Below are 23731 nucleotides of genomic sequence, written 5' to 3' on the forward strand. Positions count from 1 at the left end.
CAAATGGCGCAGTCGGTTAAGCGTCCGACTTCAGCCAGGTCACGATCTCGCGGTCCGTGAGTTCGAGCCCCGCGTCAGGCTCTGGGCTGATGGCTCGGAGCCTGGAGCCTGTTTCCGATTCTGTGTCTCCCTCTCTCTCTGCCCCTCCCCCGTTCATGCTCTGTCTCTCTCTGTCCCAAAAAAAAAAAAAAAAAAAATCGTTGAAAAAAAAATTAGCCTGTAGATATCACCTCCAGTCTATTAGAATGACAAAAGATAGAAGCTCTGGAAAATGACATCAAAGAAAGCAATCAGTCAAACCAGAATGGATGTTTTTAAAAGGACTGTTTTATATTAAAAGAGACACTTAGGAACATAATAAAGAAAATCTTCCAAGAGGACCTTATTTGGATCCTAATTCAATCAAGCCAGCTGTAGTGGTAGACAACATTGTCTATGATTGTCTATGATTATCTATGATTGTCTATTAGATAATACTAACAAATTAGATTATATTAGATAATATTAAGGAATTACATACTAAGAAATGCTGTTAGATGTTATAATGCTCTAAGCTTACAAGGCATCATGTTGAAAAAGACGATGTTATTTTCTTTGACGTATTCTCGAATGTTTAGTAATGAAATCAAATAACGTCTCAGATTTGCTTAAAATATGACAGCAAAAGGGAGAGACAGATAAAACAAGCATGGAGAAACATCAGTGGTTAGTATGGCTGAGTGACTGACCAGTGGGGTTCACTGTTCTCTTTACTTCTGTGTATATTTAGAAATTCTTACTTAAATGTTTTAAGAGTGTGCTTCCCCTTAACTGGCTTGATTGATATAGCTTTAACACATTGGACTCTCACGTTTTAATGCTTTATTTTACATGCCTCTTAGACAACATGGGAGAGCCCAGTAAATATTCTAGTCACACAGAAGATTCTTCTGTCCGTCAACAAGGAGTCGCCGTGCAAGCCTCTTTCTCAGAGACCCGCCACCCTCCTCCTTCACCACCCGACCCCCATGTCCACAGGAGACCCCCCCCCCCCCCCCCCCCCCCCCCCCCCCCCCCGGTCCCCCAGGGCCCCCCCCCCCCCCCACTGCCAGCTCCCAACCTGATTGGAAGGTGATCTCACTGAACATCATCCAGGTGTCAGCAAAATGGTACTGGCACTTGATGGCGCTGGCCATGCGGTGGTGGAGGGGCACCGTGACAAAGCGAGCGCTGGGGTTGACGTCGTCCAGGACAAGGGGGAAGGACACGGCGTTAGGTTCCCACTCATTGGCTTCAGAGCGGAAGTAGCACTGCACCTCCTTGAAAATCTTCACACCTTTAGCAAACATGTTGTTGCAGTGCACCTGACAGGGAAAGAGGCCCGTGAGTGACAGGCTGGCTCCAATAAGTGGCATGGGGACAACCTAACCCAACAAAATCCTAGCCCCGCCGGTTTCTCTGAGCACTGCCCTTGGTGGGTAGTTGGTGCTCTGCTGTCTTTTGGATCTGCCCCTCCAGGAACTTCAGAGCATGTGGCATATCGGTCTGCTCCTCCAAAACCACGGTGGCTCCCCAGTCACCTCTCTGCACCTGTGTGCCCCTGACCACCTCATTTCCTGTTGCCTCATCTGCTAAATGAGGGCCGGACCAGCTTCCCCTTGGGTCCTTCCTTGCCCTTAACACCCCCAAGTCTCTAATCCTCTCCAGCCCACTTGTCGTCCACCCAGAATCAAGCTATTCTGAACTGAGGTAAGGGGAGCCCGCCCTCCTCCTTCCTCCCAGGTACATGCTAAAGCCAGTCCACTCCTTCTAACAGGTAGTTGTGAAAGCAGAAATAAGATGCAATGTGAAACAATTTCAGCTTTCTCTTTAGAAATCTCATGTCAAGTGCCACGTATTTATTAGCAGTTTTCAGCCAGGGACACAAGACTTAATTATCTATTGTAATTAAATTCAGTTTAGGTAAAGCCATTCCGATGAGGGCATGGAACTTCCTCACAGATATTTTCTGAGACGAGAAAAGAAGGCCTTTTGGGAAGCAGCTTGTATCCTCTTGCCCTGCTGTCGTGACTCTTTCACCGGGATATTTGTATGGCTTTCAAAAGGTCATAAACAAAGATCCCACAACAGTTCCTCTGGAACACCTTGCTGTGTCTAACGTCCCTTAAAAATGGGATATGCATATTTGTAACTAGGTCAGGTCTCTTGTGACACTTCAGTGACATTTCCTCTGGCTCAGTCACACGTGGAAAATGGAGCCTTTCTGGTCACTGTCCCCTTAATTAAAAGACCTTATAGGTCAGGGGCACCTGGGCGACTCAGTCAGTTAAGCGTCCAACTTCGGCTCAGGTCATGATCTCACGGCTGGAGTTCGAGCCCCACATCGGGCTCTGTGCTGACAGCTCAGAGCCTGGAGCCTGCTTCTGATTCTGTCTCCCTCTCTCTCTCCCCCTCCCCTGCTCGCACTCTGTCTCTGTCTCTCTCTCTCAAAACTAAATAAACATTACAAAAATAATAAAAAAAATACAAGGCTTCATAGGTTGGAAAAGTATCATTGCCATTCTGGGAATATATTTGCTGCTTGCATTTTCATGTCTTGCTCAGGCCCCGAATTGCAACCCTTCAACTGCCTTTGACACCCTCCTCTGCATTCTGGATGGCAAATACAGGACTGCCGTTCAGAGTTTATTTTCAGCTGAAGCAGCAGCAGCAATGGTTATAGCAATTGTATGATCAAAGAAATGAGCAGAGATGCTCTGAAAGAATAGAATAGAATCACCTACTTGGACTTTTTATGTCCCAGTGAGCTAGGGCTCAGCTAGGTTTGACCTGCCAGTGGCCAGTCAACAACAGAACGGAGTCTAGAACCCTAAATGCCTCGTCCAGTGCTCTTGTCAATAGCATGTTGCACAGCAATGGAACAAGGTGCCCCAACTTTTCCATTTGGACTTTCCCGTAAATGTTATAACGATGAAAACATCTGTTAGTACCTTCCTTGGGATGCATTAACCATTCCAGTTTATGAAGCGCAAGTCAATGGAGCAAAACTAAGAAAAAAAAATACCAACTACAGCTTGAATAGATTTTTCAGATCTTTTTTTTTTTTTTTAAATCTGCAGCGGGTTAGGGGCACCTGGGTGGCTCAGTCGGTTAAGCGTCCAGCTTTGGCTCAGGTCCTGATCTCACAGTTGGTGGGTTCGAGCCCCATGTCGGGCCCTCTGCTGACAGCTCGGAGCCTGGAGCCTACTTCGGATTCTGCATCTCTCTCTCCCTCTGCCTCTCTCTCTCTCAAAAATGAATAAACATTGAAATCTGCCAAGTGTTGGGTAAGAAGCCTGTAGGGAAGGTAATGATATATCTTACAGATGTTTGGGGAATTCTCCTAGAATGCCAATAAATAGTATAGAATTTCATTCCCCTATGGACTTACATATTTGTTTAATAAACACAAGACATTTTAAAAATATATCAATATATGTCAATGGTATATCTTGACTACACTTTAGGGGTGGGGAAAATGAGCAGTAATTTGCCGAGAAAGCAGTAACTACTCTCTAGATGTTAGTGACCTGAAAGTCATCGCTTACATTTGATTTGTCTCAGAAAAATTAAAATATGCCAGAGACCTGTTTGGCCTAGACAGGATTGACCCTGAGTTAGCTCCTTAGAAGTTCCTGGCACCTGCTTACTGCAGAATACGCTTCTGAGTAATTTTGATGTGTGATAAGTTAGTTACACAGGAGCTACGGGGGGCTCAGGAAGATCAAAGTCTATCGACTGAATATTATAACTTCATGGAGAGTTTAAAATACATTTTATTAATTGTGAGACAAAAAAACTGTCCCAATGGTACATTTTTGTGAATTGATACGCATGTTCATAGGTGCATGTGGATATATTATTATTCAGCAATATAAATAAATTTTCCCTTGAGGTATATCTTTGTTACTGTGCATATGCACACCCCCCTCTCCCAGAAGAACCTGTGAAGAATAATGCGTTACACACAGTTGCACACGGTTATGTTTTATAACCGCCAAGGAGCCATCCTTCGACAATATCCAGGCAGATGGGTGAATGTTGCTCCTTCTGTTCTTATCTTAAATGTTTGTTCATTTAACTAATGGCTAGTAATCCAGTTAGGAGATATTATCACATTACATGTGAGAGTAAACATAATAGAGTAATATAATAGTAATATAATAGAGAGGAATATAATATTATAATTATATAATAGAATAGTAATAGAATAGTATTAGAATAGACAGTACATAATAGAGTAATATAATAGTAATATAAGGAATCCATTTTATTTTTATTTCTTTTTTATATAAATTCTGTATCTTTTTGACTCCGAGTTTGTGCCAAGAATAACACATTGTGATTTACTAGGGGCCCTTAATGATGACAAAGATTTCTTTCTTCTGGGTCCCCATGTTGTCCTACATTCCTCCTTTTGCAAATAAATAGTGCCTTCTCCCACTGAACTGCAAACCATCCCAAGGCTGGGACCACTTCTTATTCATCCGCTTACCCCCAGAACTTAGCACAGAGCTACGTATACTTCAAATACTGTTGCTACATTAAGAACAAAGAAGAATGAATGAATTTAGGAAACAAATATTGAAATAGAGGCAGAGTTACCAATTTGTTGGCCATTAATATTCTGTACCCAGCTATTAATAGGGGAAATAACAGATAAACAGAATCCATGTGTGAGGTCAAATTCACTTGCCCACTCTCTTTCTTGGGCCTCATACTGGAATTCCTCTAAGGCTCCTTCACAGACCAGTAAGAGTTATATGTGAACCACAAAAATTTCAGGGGTCTCTCTTACATTTAACAAAAGGATTTTCTACTGCTAAGCCCCAGTTTTACTCAAGCTTAGAGTTCAGGTCAAAGGAGCTTGAAATCTAGTAAGACAACCAGACAGATGTGGTGTTGCCACAGACAAGGAAACAAAGAACTCTGGAGACAGAAGAGAAAGGAGGCTTCTAGAATGATTTCTCAGGGTTGCATGGGTAGAGGAAACAGAGTAGGGGTAGAAAATGATTCCAAAGACAAAGTACAAAATACTCAATTCTCTCATTGAGAATCAGAGCTGCAATGAGCCAGCTTTACTGATAAAAGTATGTCTTGTCCCTGGAGAGCCCTAGGCAGAGCCATAAAATGATTTTCATGGACTCTGGTTACTTTTGCTTTTGTGGGCCCTCCCTCCATAAAAAAAATCAAAATCGTATTTTAAAACCATGTTGTTAAGTAGATGAAAATAATTTTTGACACTACAAGTTCTTTTTTTACCCCTGATGTTAAAAGAAATTAAAACATTTCCACAGGGCTTCAAAGTATTGTGGGCTCTAGACACTGGACCCACTGTGCCTAATGGTACCTAGACGCTGATGCTGGAACGACACAAAACATTGAGAAACAGCGACCTAGTCTAAGCCCCCTTTTCACAAATGAAGCAGGAAGCCCACAGAGATGAAGTGACTTGTGAAGCGCATGTAGCTAGTTGGTAGCAGAACACCTATTTGAATCCAGTTCTGCTGGTGACACCCAGGGATCTTTCTAGCATGCCTTTTCTCACTGCCATTATCTTGGCTTCCACCACACCTAACTCCACTGACCTTCATGGTGGTGAAATTCCTGATGCGGTCAAATTCAAACATGATCTCGATGTAACCACTGGGGGCACTCTCGTTCCTCCAGCCCACGTAGTCATAGCCTGGCCACACGTGGTATTCATGGGTCTGAGTGAAGTCGTCTAGGCCCGACACCCCATCTGTCAGCTGGCCCAACCCTTCGGTCATGCTGCTTAGGCCAGAGGAAGAGAAGGGAGAAGGGAGAAATGAGCCTGGAATTAATTACACATTCGTGGAAGAGCCTTTACCCAGCTTCTTCACCCCGGGGTTTTGTAAGAGTTGATTATCTTGAAGGTTCAAGGATTGTGAAAAACCCAGTATATTTTATAGTATTGACTCATTTATCCTGCATCAATGGAGAACAAAGAATTTCATATCAATGAATTTTACAAAATACTTAATTCTTACTCCTTCATTAGGATAGCTTTGAAACAGTATTTTATCATTTTCTAAGAAAAGCTTTCTATAATCTATTGTATCCTTACCTATTCTTGCATACTGAATATAAGTTTTTCTATAATAACTCAACATTATCAAATGCATTTGATTAATCCATTAACAAGTAAATGAGGGAATGGATGGATCAATGCATAGAATGAACACTACAGTAGATGGTAGCATTTGACCATCACTAAACAGTCTCAGAGCTTGTTGGAAATTTTTCTGACTCTCCTTTGACTGTATGTTGTCATTTTTCAGTGAATCAATTCCAGATAAGCCAGTCATGCTCTCTTCTACCCCACATCCAAAAACCCAATTTGAGTCCAACTAAAGGGGGGGGGAAGGTGATCAATCCCAAATTTAAATACTAATTTATATGTAATTTTAATTAAATTGGTAGAATACTAGACTCATGGAATAAAAGGCATTATTTACATGAGGGTCTCAGGCATTGGATTTAGTCTTGTTTTCTAGCTTGGCAGTCTTTCCACTTCTGATTGTAAGGCTTTGCTTGATTGGTATATGGGATGATTGTGTATTTATGTCAGACTGACTATTTCAGGAACACAGAGACCTTCTTCCTTCTTTATGAAAGACAGAGAAAGGAACTTCTGGAACTTCTCTCTCCTCAAGCTCTGCCTTTCAAGATTTAAACGATGAATCAGGAGTCTCCCAAGTGAAGAAACTGGGATACTCACCCTCAAGCGATAATGCATGCACCCTTTGAGGTTATATAAAAGTTGTGAATTTACAAAAAAATAATTGAGTGATTATGCCAGCCTTACAGATACGCTTTGTTTGTTCATTGAAAAATGTTTGGCAAATTATAAAATTTGACTGGCCTTATCCACAGTGACCAGAGCTTGGGTGTCCCTTCCAAGGATTTGCCATCTTTTTCTTCTCTCTACAGATCAGAAGGCTGGGAGAACATAAGTTTACTTGCAATAAATATATTTCCCATTGTCCCCAGAATAATAAATCCCCATGAAACTCTTATGAAAAGCAACACAAATTAAAAATTAATTTCTCGCAGTCAGAATTAAATCAAATGGGGATGGGATAAGCAGAGAAACTTTCCCTGCCATATCCTTTAGAATTGTTAGAATTCCTATAACAAGCATATACTACTTCCATAATTTTTTTAGTTTTTAAAAAAGGAACTTTTGCTCCTAAAACTATCTATTCTTGAGACTCTGAATTGGATGACTTTAATACCTCACCACTCAGGCACACTCCAAAGAGATACCTCACTACCTCAGTTATCAAGTGGAGGCAGTCTGTATCCAAATCTTATTCTTGATCTTTCCTTCTGTTACCAGTTACCTGCCTTATCTATTTGAATGTCTTGCCAGTCCCTTAAACTTATGTCCCGAACTAACCCCATCATTGCCCTTTTTCTAAACTAAATCCATTTGCATTTCTGCCCATTCTACTTTTCCTTCACGCTCAGTGAAGGTGCCTGGTGTACCGGAAGCACCAAGATATACCTGTTGAGTGAATAAATGCCATCCCCACTGTTTGATCTACTTCTCCTCACCCTACTGTCTCGCCCCTACACCCAATCAGATTGCAAACGGTCCCCACATGGATGGCTGCTCCTCTTCTGTTCCCACAGTCACCATTACCGCCCTGGGCCCACACGCTTTTTACCTGATAGTGTTTGCAATGAGAAAATGTCCCTCATCACCTCCTCTTTCCCGTCACATCTAACCTTTGCGACCTGCTTGATTAATCTGTCTAAAGCACCGTGCCAATCGTGTCCTTCCCCAAGTTTAAAAATCTTCAGTGATGTGTTCTATCAATGATTATGCTGATGAAGAGAAAGTCAACTCCTCCTCCCCTTCTTCCTGGCCCTGACATTCAAGTTCCTCCAAAATCTGATGTAATCTGCCCTATAGTGCTTCTCATCTACTATTTTGCTACAGAAATACGGCTGGTGGTTCACTAAACTATTGATCTTTACCAGGCATTCCCCTAAACTTTACAGGGTCGTCCTTTTGTCCCCATGCTATTGACTCTGCCTGAAATGCCATTTCAAGATTGTTTACCTGTGAAAGCTCCACCCATCCTTTGGAGCCTGCTTCAGATTTCATCTTATTCCATCATGTCTTTGCTGGTTTCCCAGTCAGATACAAACTTATATGTATTTAGCACTTTACCTTTACAGAATGCTTTTCTTATACATTTTTATCACTTAAGCAAACAGAACTAACTTTTATTATGTGAATCTAGGTGTTTTCACTCCCATTGCTGTGCTTTCTCCTACCTTGGCTTGCTCTTTCCCTTGATCCCCAGAGCACTCCTACAATCTCTTACTCCAGGGCTTATATCACAGCAATTTATATCCTGGCTTAGTCCCCATTCCTAACGGTGAGCTTCTTAAAGGTAGGATCAAGGACTTCCTTATGTTTGAATACCTACCAAGTCTGGCCAAATTCCTTGTAGGTAGTAACGGAGGATCAGCAAAGATTTATTGAACTAAACTGAATTCAACTGATCTCTGATTTCCTCTATGCCTCAAGCATATGCCAGTTGGGGTGTGGCTGAGTGAAATGATGCCCAGATAATTTAAGCGAATGGGGAAGAACGGTGACTAAGCACATGGAAAGGATGTAGCTGGAAATCGAATACTGGATGAGTCAGGTCTTCACTCAGGGGATGGCAGCTGGTGGGGCAGGAATTTATTCTTTACACCTAAGACAATGGAAGTGCTATAATCCCTCACTCCCCTTCCTGAGATTAATCTCTCCCTCTCTCAACCACTAGAAACCTCCATCATCTGGTCTGGACCTAACCTCTCTCCCAGGCTCAATCTTTGCAGGCAAAGACCAAGCTAAGAGAGAGAAAAGTGTGGAAGTGGACTAGAAGAAAAATGGCAAGGCTCAGAGTGAAGTGAGATAGGGAGGAAAAGCTCTCATCCAACCCTAAATTCCCACTGTGTCTGATCATACTCTTCCACCATGGCCCTTCCTAGGTCCACTTCAGGACTACCCATTGGGCCCTCCTGCTGTTCCCGGATCAAGCTTCTGCTGCAGTCAGGCCACTCTTGTCCTCAGCCCTGCTTTCTTTCCTCTGCTCCCTGCTACCTGCCTCCCCTGCTCTAATTATCATCTCATCACGGAAACTCTCCTTGTTTACTGTAAGTCTTACGGGTGTCCTTTTCATAATTTCTAAAGCATTTCTATTTATGGGGTTCATTCTTCCCGAACTTCTTGACCTGTCCAATTTATTATACTTATAACTTCAATTCTTCTGGCCCTTTGTCTCCATAAGTAGGCCATTATTTGTGTCAGACCACATGTCCTGTTTTAAGAGTCAAAAAAATATGGCTACCATACCTAGAGCCATACTACAATTTTAGCTTTTGTTTTGTGTAATTTATTGTTTCCCTTGTCTTCCCAAAACAGGCAAACATTCCTTGCAGATAAATACTCCATGTTTTACTTCATCTAAATTATCTCACAATGCCTAGTACAGGGCCTAAAAAAAAAAAACACTAGTTGGTTGACCAGTTGATTGATTATTGATCCCAAGCCATAATAAAATATTATCTCTTCTAGTGGCCACTTTCCCATTCTGATGACCAAAGTTTCCCAGGATTTACCTGTACCCAACGGCTCCATCATAGACAGAATCATTCAGATAAATGATAGAGCCTCCAGGGAGTACAAATTGTTGTCCAGCTGGAGCATTATAAGACACCAAGCCATCTGTCAAAGGAAACACAGATGTGTCAGTGCCTTTGGGAAGGAAGTGTACCTATGGCTCAGACCAACTACCCCAGGGAGCTCCATGTGACTTCAAAGGTACACTTGTTCAGTGTATCCACATAGGACTCAATCTGGGTACACAGGGAGCGCTGCTGAGGAGCACTCCTCACTAGCAGTCAGTGAAGTGACTCAGAATGCATTTTTCCAGGAATGGAATGAAGCCTTGGGTGGAGGAACAATGTCCTTTCTTGACTCTAACCTACAGGGAATCACTTCACCCCAGAGATTACTAATCCCATACCTTTCTGACTTAATTGCCTTTATGTTCCAGGAGTTGGAGGTTTTAATAAGGTCCATACGCTCTGTCTCTAGAGACCTACCTAGCCAGACACAGCCATAAAGCTCCACTCGCATGCACACATTCATGGAGTGGTCAGTGACTGGAATGAAGCGGACAAATCTGGCCACAATGGGTGGCTCTAAGTCCTTTAGGAAAATGTCATAGGGGTTACTGTTCCCATCCAGCACCTGAGGAGACAGAAGAGAAATAGTGGGGAGATGCTGTGAGGTTATGCTGAGTCTTCTTCATAGCCTCTTTCATGGACCCTCTCTTTTTAATTGAAGGAGCAGAATGTATCCACTCAGCTTTCCCAGCAGCCTTGATATTCCTCCCGGTGCCCCCTCCCCACCCTCCCTCCTCCTCAGTCACACATTTACAAGGGCATGCCAGGTCTGTGGATGCACATACCTACAAGACAGCCTGTGTACTTCCTCTTCTAGCCTAAGTCAAAATATGGTCCTGGACATCTCAGGGTCTGGATGTCTCTTCTTCCTACCTGTTTTCCATGCCGGTTCCGCCAAGAGATCCAGCGAGTGCCATCCCGACTGTAATTGATCTTGTACATGGGGGCAAACTCAATGCCATGGCCCCCAGCATGGCGCCCTTGGGTCCCCACCAGAGTGATAAAGTGCAGGGTGTGCAAGTCAATCTGTAGGAACTCCTTCAGGTCATCAGGTTCCACTGGAATCTCAGGGCACCAGGCTCCGTCCCCTTCTTCTGAGTCCAGCCTTTTGACACAAGGGGTGGGAGACAGAGAGGAACCATGGAACTAGAGTTGTTTACCAATCCAGAGCAAGCAGCTGCTCTGTCCTGAGGGGAGAAAATGTATCCAACCCAAGACTCAATCTAAAAAGTTGGGACCCCAGTCTAAAAAGACTCTTTGGGTCTCCCCTCAAGCCTGACAGTCTTCTGTCCCTGGGGCACCATGAAACCCAGATAGACAGTCACCACCAGGGCTAGAGTCCTTCAGATCAGATGTAGCCTTTATTTCCCACCCTGATTTAAAGACCACAAGGGAAATGAAACTCTTTCTGCCCTCTACTCCCCCATGAGTCATTTTACCTCCCCGTTCCACTTTCAGTCCCAGCATAACAAGGGTGGCCACCCCTTGCTTGGATATCAAGTTATAGGAAGGAGGAGGGAAGGATCATAAGATCTCCAGTGTGGGTTATGTAATGCAGTGGAATTTTAACCAACAGGATGGGCATGGCAGCCCAGCAAAACGCCATGGGAACCCATGATGAGAGTGAGGGGTAGGAGCATGTCAGGAGAGTAGTAAATAATCTGGTTTCATTTTATTACCTCCAAGCTAAGCTACCAGTGAGCAAAATTGTGAAATCAGTGGAAGGTTTCTTTTGGGAACGTCTTACCACTTTCCCTCTTCCCTGGAATGTTCCTTTTCTCACAGATGTCAACCTACTCATTGCCGTTCTCTTCCAACCCCACCAACCATCACTCTCGTCTTTCACATACTCAGAAATTATGGAGAAGGTTTACTAAGGTTGCTTTTCTCGTGGGTGATTCCATTTGAACAGAAATCAACACTTTAGACCAAAAAATCAGATCCCAGGAGAAGGATTAGACCCTCACCAGCAGAGTAGCTTTTGACGAGGGAGTTCGTTGCTTTGGAGGACTCCTGGTACTAGGCCACTAGGAACCCACCATACTCTTTGTGGGTGAGGATGGCCCTTCAATGAGAGAAGGGAAGACTTTGCTGGAGTCCTCAGTGTCTGCTCAAAACCTTGATGCTTTGCACCACGAATAATGTTTCACAGACACCCACTGACAAGAGGATGGGGTGTCCTTGCTTCCAGTGTCCTACCCCATCTGCGCCTTCCCCAGTCCACCACGGTAGTCAGCTTCCTGTAATTTCTCACACTGAGAAGGTGAAGTAAAGCAAACCCACTGCATATCCATGAACCCATCTGCTGTGGGCAGGGTGGCTCAAGGCCCTGTGATTGGGAAGGGGTGGCCAGACCAGCACATGCTGCCAAACCCTGAATTTTCTCCCCGAAAACATACAGGACAGGCCTCCCCCATGCCTACCAGCTCCCACCCTTCTTCCCCAGCCCCTTGAGCCAGAAAGTGCATCCAGCCCATGGCTTGGGCTTTCTTGGGGCCTCTGTCCTCACCTTCCGTATTTGGCAGCTGTGGATTCTGACCACTGACTGGAAGCTGTGATGTCCTCATCTGGAATGTGGCCTCCTGACATACCCAGAGGATAGCGGCATATGGCTGGACCAAGAGACACCAAAGGGAAAAAGAGAGGAAATACTTTTCTTTTTATTTCCATGGATGCCCCATCCCCTTCTAGGAAGAATGTGATTGACTATTGGACAGGGAAACAGAGGCTTACATCTTCCTAAGGCTTTCTATGACCGCAGTTTGATCACCTTGACTCTCTCAGCCTTTCTCCCTGGGCCTGCCTCCAAACTTAGTAGTGTTCAATCCCCCAAGCACGGACCTTCAGCCACATCTATCTTTCAGTCCCAGACCCAAGTAATGTAATGTGATGCAATGTGCTGATTTATTCTTTTATTTGGTAATAAGCCCATGGCCCATCCCCATTACCTTATCAGCAGATGTGTACTACTAACCAGTTTCCCAAAGGTGCTGAGTCATCCTCACGGCCACCAGGTACCACCTGATCCAAAGCATTCGTTTTTCTAGGTAGCTGATTGCACAAAACTACAGGGCAAAGCCAACTGTCCTATGAAAGTACTGGACACACAGCTTTGGCCCCCATCAGCACCATGTTTTCACCTCTGGCTATAAACAATGGCCTCTGGGGAAGGACTTCCACCTCCAGCCAAGATAGAGGAACAAGGACCAGATTGACTCTCCTGGGTGAAACAACCAAAGAATGGACAAAGTATTCAAAACATTGAGTTTCAAACAATGAATACGGGATAACAAAGGCCAACAATCCCTGAGAGGGGACAAAGAAGATGAGTCCTACAGTGGCACCAGCTTACTGCTGTGGCAGAGTCCACAGTGAGTGAGAACAACGCAGAGTTTGGAGGGCTCCCAATCAAGGAGACAAGGATAAGAGTCTGGAGAGGTCGGGGGAATCTAAGGTTGCCAGAGAAATACAGGATTCCTAAACTTAAATTTCAGATAAACAATGAAGAATTTTTTAGTATAAATAGGTACAATGATGGCAGGCATATAAAGAAGCAGAGAAATAGAACCTATAATGAGAAAAACAATCAATCAATGGAATTGATTCAGAATATAGAAGAGGGGCGCCTGGGTGGCTCAGGTGGCTGAGCGTCCAACTTCGTCTCAGGTCATGATCTCACAGTTCGTGAGTTCCAGCCCTACATGGCCTTCTCTGCTGTCAGTGCAGAGCCCGCTTCGGATCCACTGTCCCCCTCTTTTTCTGCCCTTCCTCCTCTTGTGCTGTCTCTCTCTCTCTCTCTCTCTCTCTCTCAAAAACAAAAACATTAAACAAAAGAATTTAAAAAGAAAATTAAACCAATTATAATTATATTGTTATAAGGTCAGCCACTGTGGAAAACACTATGGAGTTTCCTCAAAAACATTTTTAAAAAGAATTACCATATGATCCAGTAATTCCACTATTGGGTATTTACGCAAAGAATACAAAAACAGTAATTTGAAGGGATTACTAAGTTTTTAAAAATTTTTTTAATGTTTATTTATTTTTGAGACAGAGAGAGAGAGAGAGAGAGAGAGAGAGAAAGCAGAGGAGGGGCAGAGAGAGAGGGAGACCCAGAATCCGAAGTGGGCTCCAGGCTCTGAGCTGTCATCAGAGCCCAATGCAGGGCTCAAACTCACGAACTGTGAGATCATGACCTGAGCCAAAGTCAGACGCTTAACCGACTGAGCCACCCAGGCATCCCTGTACCCCATGTTAATTGCAGCATTAATTATAATAGACAAGATATGGAAGCAATCCAAGTGTCCATCCATAAGACTTAATCCATAGGATCAAGGATATGTGGTATATATTGGAATATAATGGAATGGTAGTCATAAAAAAGAATGAAATCTTGCCATTTACAACAATGTGGATGGACCTAGAGGGTATAATGCTAAGTAGAATAAGTCAGTCAGAGAAAGGCAAATATCATACGATTTCACTCATAAAATGCATTTAAGAAACAAAACAAATGAACAAATAAATCAAAACAAGAGACGACAAACCAAAAATCCAGTCACTTAAATACAGAGAACTAGTGGTTGCCAGAGGGGAGGTAGGTGAGGAGGATGTGAGAAATAGACAAAGGGGAACAAAAGTACACTTATCTTGATGAGCACTGAGAAATGTTGAATTGTTGAATCATTATATTGTACACCTGAAACTAATATAACACTGTGTGATAATTATACTTTAATTAAAAAAATAATAAATATATATAAGGAGAGCTAAGTGAGATAGGGAAGGATATAAATAAAATTTCTAGAGATGAAACTTGACTATATGAGAAAATACATTGAATAAGATTAAAAGGAAGATTATACATTAAAGAAAAGATTGGTGAACTTAAAGACAGCAATAGAAATTATCCAAAATGAAACAATGACAGAAATTAATCAAATCACTCAAATAATCAATCAAACAAAAAGATAGAACATAAGTTAAGTTGTGAAACGATTGCAAATATCCTATTATACATGTAAATGGATTCCTTAAAGAAGAACAGAGAGGAATAAAAAAATTATTTGAATAAAACATGGTGGAAATTCTTTTCGAATTTGATGAAATTATAAACCCGAGAGGCTCAGTGACTTGAACCATAAGAAACGTGAAGAAAACTATACTACAGTACATCATAATTCAACTGCTTAAAACAGGTGATAAGGAGAAAAGTTTTTAAGCAGCCAGAGAAAAAGGATACATTATGAACAGAGGAACAAAGATAAAAATGATTACAAATGTCCCTTTGGAAATGGTAATTACATAGTAAATATATAAGATGAGTTTTCATGTTATTTACATCTCTTTAAATGGTAATTGACTATTTAGATTAAGATGATTTTTCATGTTATTTAAATCTCTTTAAATGGTAATTGACTATTTATATAAAAACAGTAACAATATACGGTGGGGTTTATAATATGTACAAAACTAAAATGCATGAAAACAATAGCATGAGGGCTGAAAAGGGAAAAACGGAAGGCATCCTGCTCGAAGATTTTTTAAATGTTTATTTTTGAGAAAGAGAGAGAGTGCACAAGCAGGGGAGGGGCAGAGAGAGAGGGAGACACAGAATCTGAAGCAGGCTCCAGGTTCAAAGCTGTCAGCATAGAACCCAACACAGGGCCTGAACTCACGAACCGCAAGATCGTGACCTGAGCCAAAGTTGGACACTTAACCGACTGAGCCACCCAGACATCCCTCTTGTTAGATTTTTTTGCTGTATGTGAAGTGATATACTATCACTTACAAGATAGACTTTACTTAATTAAAATGTACATGACAAACCCTAAAGCAAGCACTAAAATAATATTTTCAAAAAGGTTCATGGCTAATAAATCAACAAAAGATAAAACTGAATCATAAAAAGTTCAATTCACTGAAAGGAAAGCAGAAAACCACAGGTAAGTTTACACATAAAAGGATGCAAAAAGATATACCACGAAAACGTAATTAAAAAAAAAAAAAAAAGCTGGAGTGGTTATATTAATACCAGACACAACAGATTTTAAGACAAGAAATAGCGATGGTATTTCACAATGACAAAGGGGTTAGCTCATCAAGAACACATGACAGTCCTAAATGTTTATTCACGTAACAGAGCTTTACAAAACAAAACAAAACAAAACAAAACAAAACAAAACAAAAAAAGGCTGCAGGGAAAAATGAACAAAACCACATGTCGTTGCAGATTTCAATACTTACGTCTCAATAATTGGTAAAACAATTAGACAAAAAATCAGTAAGTATACGGAAGATGTGAACATTATCCACTGGTTTTTGCCTAGCTTGACATTTATAGAATTCTACTGAAAAACATAGAGTATTCATTCTTTTGAAGTGCACCTGTGATATGTACCAAGATAGACCATATTCTGAATCATAAAACAAGTCCCAATAAATTTTAAATATTCAAGTCATACAAAGCATGTTCTCTGTCATAATGCAATTACTAGTTAGAAAAAATACATAATAGAAAGATATCTGGAAAATCCCCAAATATTTTCAAACTAGCATAACACTTTCCTAAATATGCCATGGGTCAAAGAAAAAAGGAAAATTAGAAGAAATTAGAAAACAAATTAGAAAGTATTAGAAAAGTATTAGTATTAGAAAGTATTCTGTACTGCAAGATAATGAAACTATAACAAAATTTGTGGATACCACTTGACAAGTACTTATGGAGAAAATCACCACAGTAAAATCCTCCATTAGAAAAGAGCAAATAATAACTCTAAATAATAATCTCTAAATAATAACTTCAGTCTTCACCTTAAGAAACTAGAAAAAGTAGAGCAAATAAAATACAAAGTAATTACAAGAAAGGAAGTAATAGATTATTAGTGGAAATCAGTGAAATAGAAAACAGAAAAACAATAGAGAAACTCTAAAAAACCAAAAGCTGGTTCTTTGACAAGACTTAAAAAAAAAAAAAAGGCAAAAAGAATCTCTAGCCAGATTGGGAGAGAAAAAAGAAAACACTACAAACATCAGGAATGAAGGAAGTTTCCTTGTTACAGAAATTAAAGATATTAAATGCATAATAAGAGAATCTTATAAACAATGTTATGCCAATAATTTCAACAACTTAGATAAAATAATCAAATTTTTGAAAGATACAAACCACTAAAGCTCATTTATAAAGAGATAGATAAAAACCTGAGTATCATTTATGTTCTAAAAAATTTAAATATATAGTCAACAACCTTCCTACAAAGAAAACCCCAGGACAAGATGGCTTTACTGTTGAATTCTGCCAAATGTTTCAAAAAGAAAAATTACCAAGCACTCACAAACTCTTCCAGAAAATTAAAGAGGAGAAGATAGAAGGGGATATTTCCTGATTCATTTTATGAAATCCTATTACTCTAATACAAAAACCAAACAGGAAGCTTATAAGAAAACTATAGACCAATAACTCTCATGAACATAGATATGAAAACTCTAAACACAATTTTAGTAAACTGAATCAAAGAATATATAAAAAGAATAATACACCATGATCAAGTAGGATTTATTCTAGGAATGCAAGGTTGGTTTGACATTCAGAAATCATTCAATGTAATTCGCCACAGATTTAGAAAGTGAAACTGTATCGTCACTTCAAAAGACACAGAAAAAGCATTTGCTGAAATCAAACATCATTTCCTGATAACAATTCTCAGCAAACTAGAAGTAGAAAGGAATTTTCTCAATATAAACAATTGTAACCGAATATTATGAAAACCTAAATGCCAACAAATTGGACAACTTAGGGGAAATGGATAAAGTCCTAGAAACGTAAACTACCAAAACTGAATCAGGAAGAAATAGAAAATTTGAAGAGACGAATCACCAGCAATGAAATTGACTCAGTAATCAAAAACCTCCCAAAAAACACAAGTCCAGGACCAGACAGCTTCACTGGCAAATTCTACCAAACATTTAAAGAAGAGTTAATACCTATTCTTCTCAAACTATTCCAAAAAACACAAGAGGAAGGAATCATCCTGATACCAAAACCAGATCAAGACACCACAAAACAAAAGAAGTACAGGCCAATATCTCTCATGAATATAGATGCAAAAATCCTCAACAAAATATTAGCAAACTGAGTCCAACAATATATTTAAAAAATCATGCACCACAATCAAATGGAATTTATTCCCAGGATGCAAGCGTAGTTTAATATTTGCAAAACAATCAACATGCTATGTCACATCAACAAGAGAAAGGATAAACACCATATGATCATTTCAATAGATGCAGAAAAAGCATTTGACAACGCGCAACATGCATGATGTCATCTGATACTTCCAGGAACAGTACGATGAAGCAAAACCAGACTCCGCCACTTTGGCAAGAATCATGGCCATATACACCACCGAAACACTTCCATGTTCCTGTCCCCTGTATTTTCCAAGTCAAATTTAAATCAAGAGATGAACATGGGATCTAGTATCATTTTGCCTATTCTTGTCAAATGTATAACTTCTGCATCTGGGGTGACAGGTTCTACAAATAATCATTATGTTTGAATCTCGAGTGTAATTCTGGGCTGTTCAGGAATGAAGCATCAAGTTCTCAAATTCTAAACCCTCTGGAATGTGAAAATTGAAGGGAGGGGTAAGGATGAGGAAATACTGATACAGAATGCCAATGGGGCCCAAATTACCAGTGAGTGAGGTCAATGAACATTTCAGAAATCACTCACAGGGTGCGCCCTCTCTTGTGCTCCACCCCTTTAGGCAGTGGAGGCCATGCCCTGCCTCAAGGCCTCCTCCGGCCCCCTCCCAGATGCTTGTCCTGCATGTTTTTGGGTGTGCTAAACGTTTTCGCACTGCTGCTTGGTGTCCCTCAGTACCAGTGACTTAATGGGCCAGGAGAAGCTTCTGGACACCTTTATCTCACAGGCTACACGTTCCAGTCCAGGTTACCAGAACACTTGCCTTGGCATTTGTGACCCAAGCCAGCTACTGATAAAGTAACTTTGCTTTCCCATTGTTACTGCTCTCTGCGTGTATACATCCCTCAACGATCTTCTGGGGAGGGGACCTGGCCGGCCAAGGTAGACGGTCCTTGCACCTTTGGCTATCATTCATGTCGTGGTGCCCCCAGTTGCTATCTTGACTCTTAAAATACAGTTCATTCTTCACAGTTTTCAAAGTGCTGTCCCATTGTTTTCATCTTGTTTACCCTTACGATAACCCTGTGTGGTAGGCGGGGCATGTATTATTATTCTCAAATTACACATGAGAAAACCAGTTAGAGTCCCATGGCTATGAAGGGGTCCTAATCCAAAGTTAGTCCAATGTACCAGACTGCCGCTCTCTGCTCTAACCAAAGGAATGGCAAGATGTAAGCTGTTTCTCCCAACACGCCAGGCTGTAGGCAGAAGCACTGCAGATTCGTAAGAGAGCTGGCCTCTGGCACCTTCTTTCCCTTCAGAAAACAAAGCTTTATTCATGGACCCAGTCCTATCTCCATTCCCAGTGTGGTAATCAACTTATTGCTCTCCAAATCCATAGGGGTTTTAAGCTCCTATTTTTATTAATTCATTCATTCCATGATTTTTTTTTTTTGAGCCCCATGGGAATATAGGCATAAACAGAACAAAGTACCCTTTGCCAGAGTTTACATTCTAGTATGGGGACAAAGACAAGAGGCAAATAAATATATAAGATGAGAAAAAGTGGCAAGTGTTGTGAAGAAAAGAACACAGGGAAAGGAAATAGCTGCTCTTTCATGTCAAGAGATAAGGAAGGTCTCTCGGATAAGGTGTCTCTGAGCAGAGATCTGAGTGAAGGAAGACAGCCAGGTGACTCTTGGAGGGCGGAATGTTTCATGGAAAGGGAACAGAAGTCGAGAAAAGAGCCTTCTTAGTGGCTTCGGGTACAGCAAGGAGGTTCGTACACCTGAAGTGGAAAGACTAGCTTAAGTTAGTATCTAGCACTGTCCCTTTGCAATGTAATGAACTTGGTTGCAACTAAAGCAAGTGTTTTTTTAAAGAAGGAATAGTACCAATTTCGGTAAATTTCTCCTTACTCCAACGTCCGACATTTTTAGTATCTGTTTTATAGCCTTCGGTACATAGTGCTTTGTCATATAATTGTCTGTGTGTGAGTCTCATCTCTCCTACAGATGGCAAACTTCTGGGGGGATAAAAGGGCGTAGGCGGGGAGATTAGATCTTATTCAACTTTATTTCTCAGGGCACATCTGGGGAGACAGCAGGTGCTCAAAAATATTGATTGAAAACAGAGGTAGACATAGATTAGGAGTTAGAATAAAGTGGAGTTAAATATGTCACCCTGCAAACCTTACCCCCAGTCTGTTCCATTTCAACCAACTCCACTCTTCCAATTACTTGAGCCAAAAATCTTGAGGCCACCCTTGGCTCCTTTCGTATTCCATATCCAGCCCAACAGCCGATGAGGAAATCCCATTAGCCACCCTAAAGAATTCCCATAACCCACCTCCTTTCCACATATGCCACTACCATTCTAGGTCGATCCTGGAATAAAACAATAATCTCCTAACCAGACGTCCTTTTGTCCACCTTGTCCCATTTATCTATGAAAATGTAAGTCAGACCACATCACTCTTTTGCCCAGCACCCTCCAGGGAGTTCCCACCTCACTCATGATAACATTGAAAACGCATGCGTGGTCTCCAGGGTCCTGCAGAGCTGATCCCGGGCTATCCTGGACCTCAAGTCCAGCGCACTGCCCCCTCCAGTCACGCTGGCCTCCTGGCTGCTCCTCAAGCACACTAAGTATGCTTCTTCTTCAGACATTTAACTACTTAATTCAATAATGGTAGGAATCTGCGCTGGGTTGGGGAAAGAGAAGTGGAAGACTGTATCTCCCATTATTTTCCACGTGCTAACATCTGAAATCTGAACGCACTTCACAAGCAAATGGTGAGTCATAGCTTAACTGGCTGGGGTTTTTTCTTAGAGTGACACAGTAGAATCCGTAGAATCAGTACAGTAGAATCAGCAGGCTCTTCAATTTGATGATATACTGTAATAATGGTAACCACTTATAAACAGCACTTATCAAATGTCAGACGATATAGTATTTTTGTCACTCATTACTTCCTGTTTCTCACGAATCCCCCATCTACAGGTAAGACGTTAAATAACTGCCTAAGGCCATTCATGGAGTAAATACTAACTCACTTTAGATTCGGACTCTATAGACGGCTCTCTCTAAGCTACACAACCTCTGAAGGAAAAAAAAAAGAGATTTCAAGTCCACTCCAGGATCTGAGCAAAGTTCACATCCTTTCTGGGTCTCAGTCTTCTCCTGTGGAAATCAGGGGAGCTGGATTAGATGTTTTCTAAGGCAGTGATTCCCAAAAGCCAGTCCATGGACCGACTGCTTTAGAATTGCTTGGGAAGGTTGTAGAATATAGGTTTGTGAGCTCTGTCTTAAGAGATTTTTCTTCGGTAGGTCTGAAACTGTGCCCAGGAACCTACATTTTTTTTTTTTTTTTAATTTCCCAAGTGATTCTGCTATGCAGCCACGCTTGGAAACCATGCTTCCAGGTCCCTTCCAGCCTGGACACATGATCATTCTCTGGGGCCATTCCAAAGTCCAGGGACATCCACATTCACAGTCCCACTGGGCTTGCATTCCTGGATATCATGAATCTCTAGTCACTGGGCCATGAGTGTAACGAGAACTTCTGTTTCTCGGAACATCTAAAGTAAACCAGAAATGGGGAAAGAGGGTCGCATGGGGTGAGTCATGATATTGTTGCAAATAACTTCCCCACCAAGGCACTGCTTGTCCTGGGAACAGCAACCAGGGAGTTTTAACACAGCTGCCTTAGCTGCAGCTGCCTGTATGAAGCATGTTGGTATTTCCCGGGCTTAGGAACCCTATCTATTTTGTGTTCCAATTATGCCTATATAGGTACTTTCCATATTTAACAAAGAAAGGGAGAGAAAAACCGAGAGACAGAGAGAGAGAGAGATCCCAGCTAGGATACTCTATTTGGTGTCCAAGGAGGGCCAGTTGCCTGGCTGAGGCTCTTTGCTCCCCTTAATTACTGGGCTAAGGCTTTGATCCTCAAAGTGGTCTCCCAGGACCGGCAGCCCCCAACACTCTCTGAGAACTTGTTAGAAACAGAAGTTCTCTGACATGTCATTTGCCAATACCTTCCCCAATTCCATTGTGAGGGGAGGGGTGAAATGGGTGATGGGCATTAAGGAGGGCACTTTTGGGGATGAGCACTGGGTGTCATATGTAAGAGATGAGTCACTGGGTTCTACTCCTGAAGCCAAGACTACACTGCCTGTTAACTAACTTGAATTTTTAAAAAAATTGGGGGGCGCCTGGGTGGCTCAGTCGGTTAAGCGTCCGACTTCAGCTCAGGTCACATTTTGTGGGTTCGAGCCCCGCGTGCGGCTCTGCGCTGACAGCTCGGAGCCCGGAGCCTGCTTCAGGTTCTGTGTCTCCCTCGCTCTCTGCCCCTCCCCCACACGTGTTCTGTCTCTCTCTCAAAAATACATAAACATTGAAAAAATTGCTTTGATAAATAAATAAATAATAAAATAAATTTTTAAAGAAAGAAAAGAAATGCAAATTATCAGTCCCCACCCTAGACCTACTGAATCACTCTGAAGGCGGAGCCCAGCCAACCAGGTTTTCACCAGCCCTCCAGGTGACTCTGCTGCTGCTCAGGTTTGATAACTGAAGAACCGGGGGATGAAACGAGGCTGCAATTTGTCCACATAAAAAAAGAAAATTCTAAATGTGTCAGTGCGCCCCTCCTCCTCATCCCCTCCAGTGCTTCCCTCGCACGGAAGGGTGTAAGCCAACCACGTGTGGACAGCTGTGGCAACACCATGTCGAGAACTGGAAGGCCTCCCTGAGCCGCGGCACACGTGGCCCTGAACCTGGACCAGTACAGGACTCTGGGACAGGAAGAGTTCTGGAATGACACGTGACACGTTTATTTCTGCTTTAGGAGCAGTGGAGGAGTGGGAAGTAAACCTGTCCTTCGGGAGTCAGCTGCTCTATTAGCAAATCCTACCGCTTGTAGGGATGGGGTTTCGGAGTGGTAGGGGTCCAGAGCCGATGGCCAAGAAAGAATTCTTGAGATGTATTTGGTGTAAAAAGGTGACTTTATTAAAGCACAGGGACAGGACCTGTGGGCAGAAAGTGCTGCACTGGGCTTGTAAAGAGTGACTGCTTATGTACTATGGAGTTGGGGGAGGGAAAGGCCAAAGGGAAGCCTCCAGAAGGACTTTCATCTGCTAAACAGGACTCATAGGATGCCACAGCCTTGCTAGGGTCAAGCTAAGGTTGTTTTCCCTCTAGGAAGCCATTGACATTAAGACAGTAGGGCGTTCCTGGAGAAATGTTATACTTTGTATTTGCCTCAGGTATTTGTCAATGGGCTGCAGGTCACACGGAAATTTAATTTTACCTGCCATTTTCTTCTTGCCTTTGTCCCCACAACACTATGGAGGGTGATGTTGGGGCTCCAGGAAACTGAGTCTACAGGTTTCTGGAGATCAGTGTATTGATAAAATTGCCTTTTTCTTATAATTTACTAAGACATTTGTAACCTGAAGGAGACTCATGTCCCGCATGATTGTGATCTCTATCACAGTTAACCATTTGTTTTCTTTCCTTTCCTTTGTTCTTGGGTGGCCAGGAGAGCCTGAGGAACGTCACACAGATCCCACTTGGGCGGGGGAGGGGCGTGTGTTGGCTTGTGCTTTGCCCTCAGCTTGCCTTATGGTCCCTCATCACTACGTCCCGCAAATTTCTTGAGTCCAGCTGTCTCTCTCCTTCTCCACTCCTCCCATGCAGGGCCCAGCCTCTGCCACCTCACATCTGAATGACTATAATGCCTTCTAGCTCTTCCTCCAGTTCCTCTACCAGTCCTTCTCCACACAGCAGCCCAAGCGAGCTTCCTAGAATCTTATTCTGACATGAATCTTCTAACAGCTGTCCAGT

At 42.1% G+C, this 23731-nt stretch overlaps 1 protein-coding gene across 2 annotated transcripts in view; it reads right to left on the reverse strand.

The window, feature by feature from the left end:
• DDR2 (discoidin domain receptor tyrosine kinase 2) overlaps positions 1-23731 on the reverse strand; it is a 155711-nt gene that overhangs the window by 23009 nt on the left and 108971 nt on the right. For both annotated transcript variants that reach the window (XM_049635255.1, XM_049635254.1), the window contains 6 exons: positions 12245-12347; positions 10609-10840; positions 10153-10300; positions 9667-9772; positions 5607-5790; positions 1100-1343 (listed from right to left, as the gene is read on the reverse strand). In XM_049635255.1, coding sequence (XP_049491212.1) covers positions 1100-1343; positions 5607-5790; positions 9667-9772; positions 10153-10300; positions 10609-10840; positions 12245-12347 — 1017 coding nt within the window. The remainder of the gene's footprint in view (positions 1-1099; positions 1344-5606; positions 5791-9666; positions 9773-10152; positions 10301-10608; positions 10841-12244; positions 12348-23731) is intronic.

Source organism: Panthera uncia, chromosome F1 (assembly GCF_023721935.1).
Source record: "Panthera uncia isolate 11264 chromosome F1, Puncia_PCG_1.0, whole genome shotgun sequence".
NCBI classification, from domain to species: domain Eukaryota; kingdom Metazoa; phylum Chordata; class Mammalia; order Carnivora; family Felidae; genus Panthera; species Panthera uncia.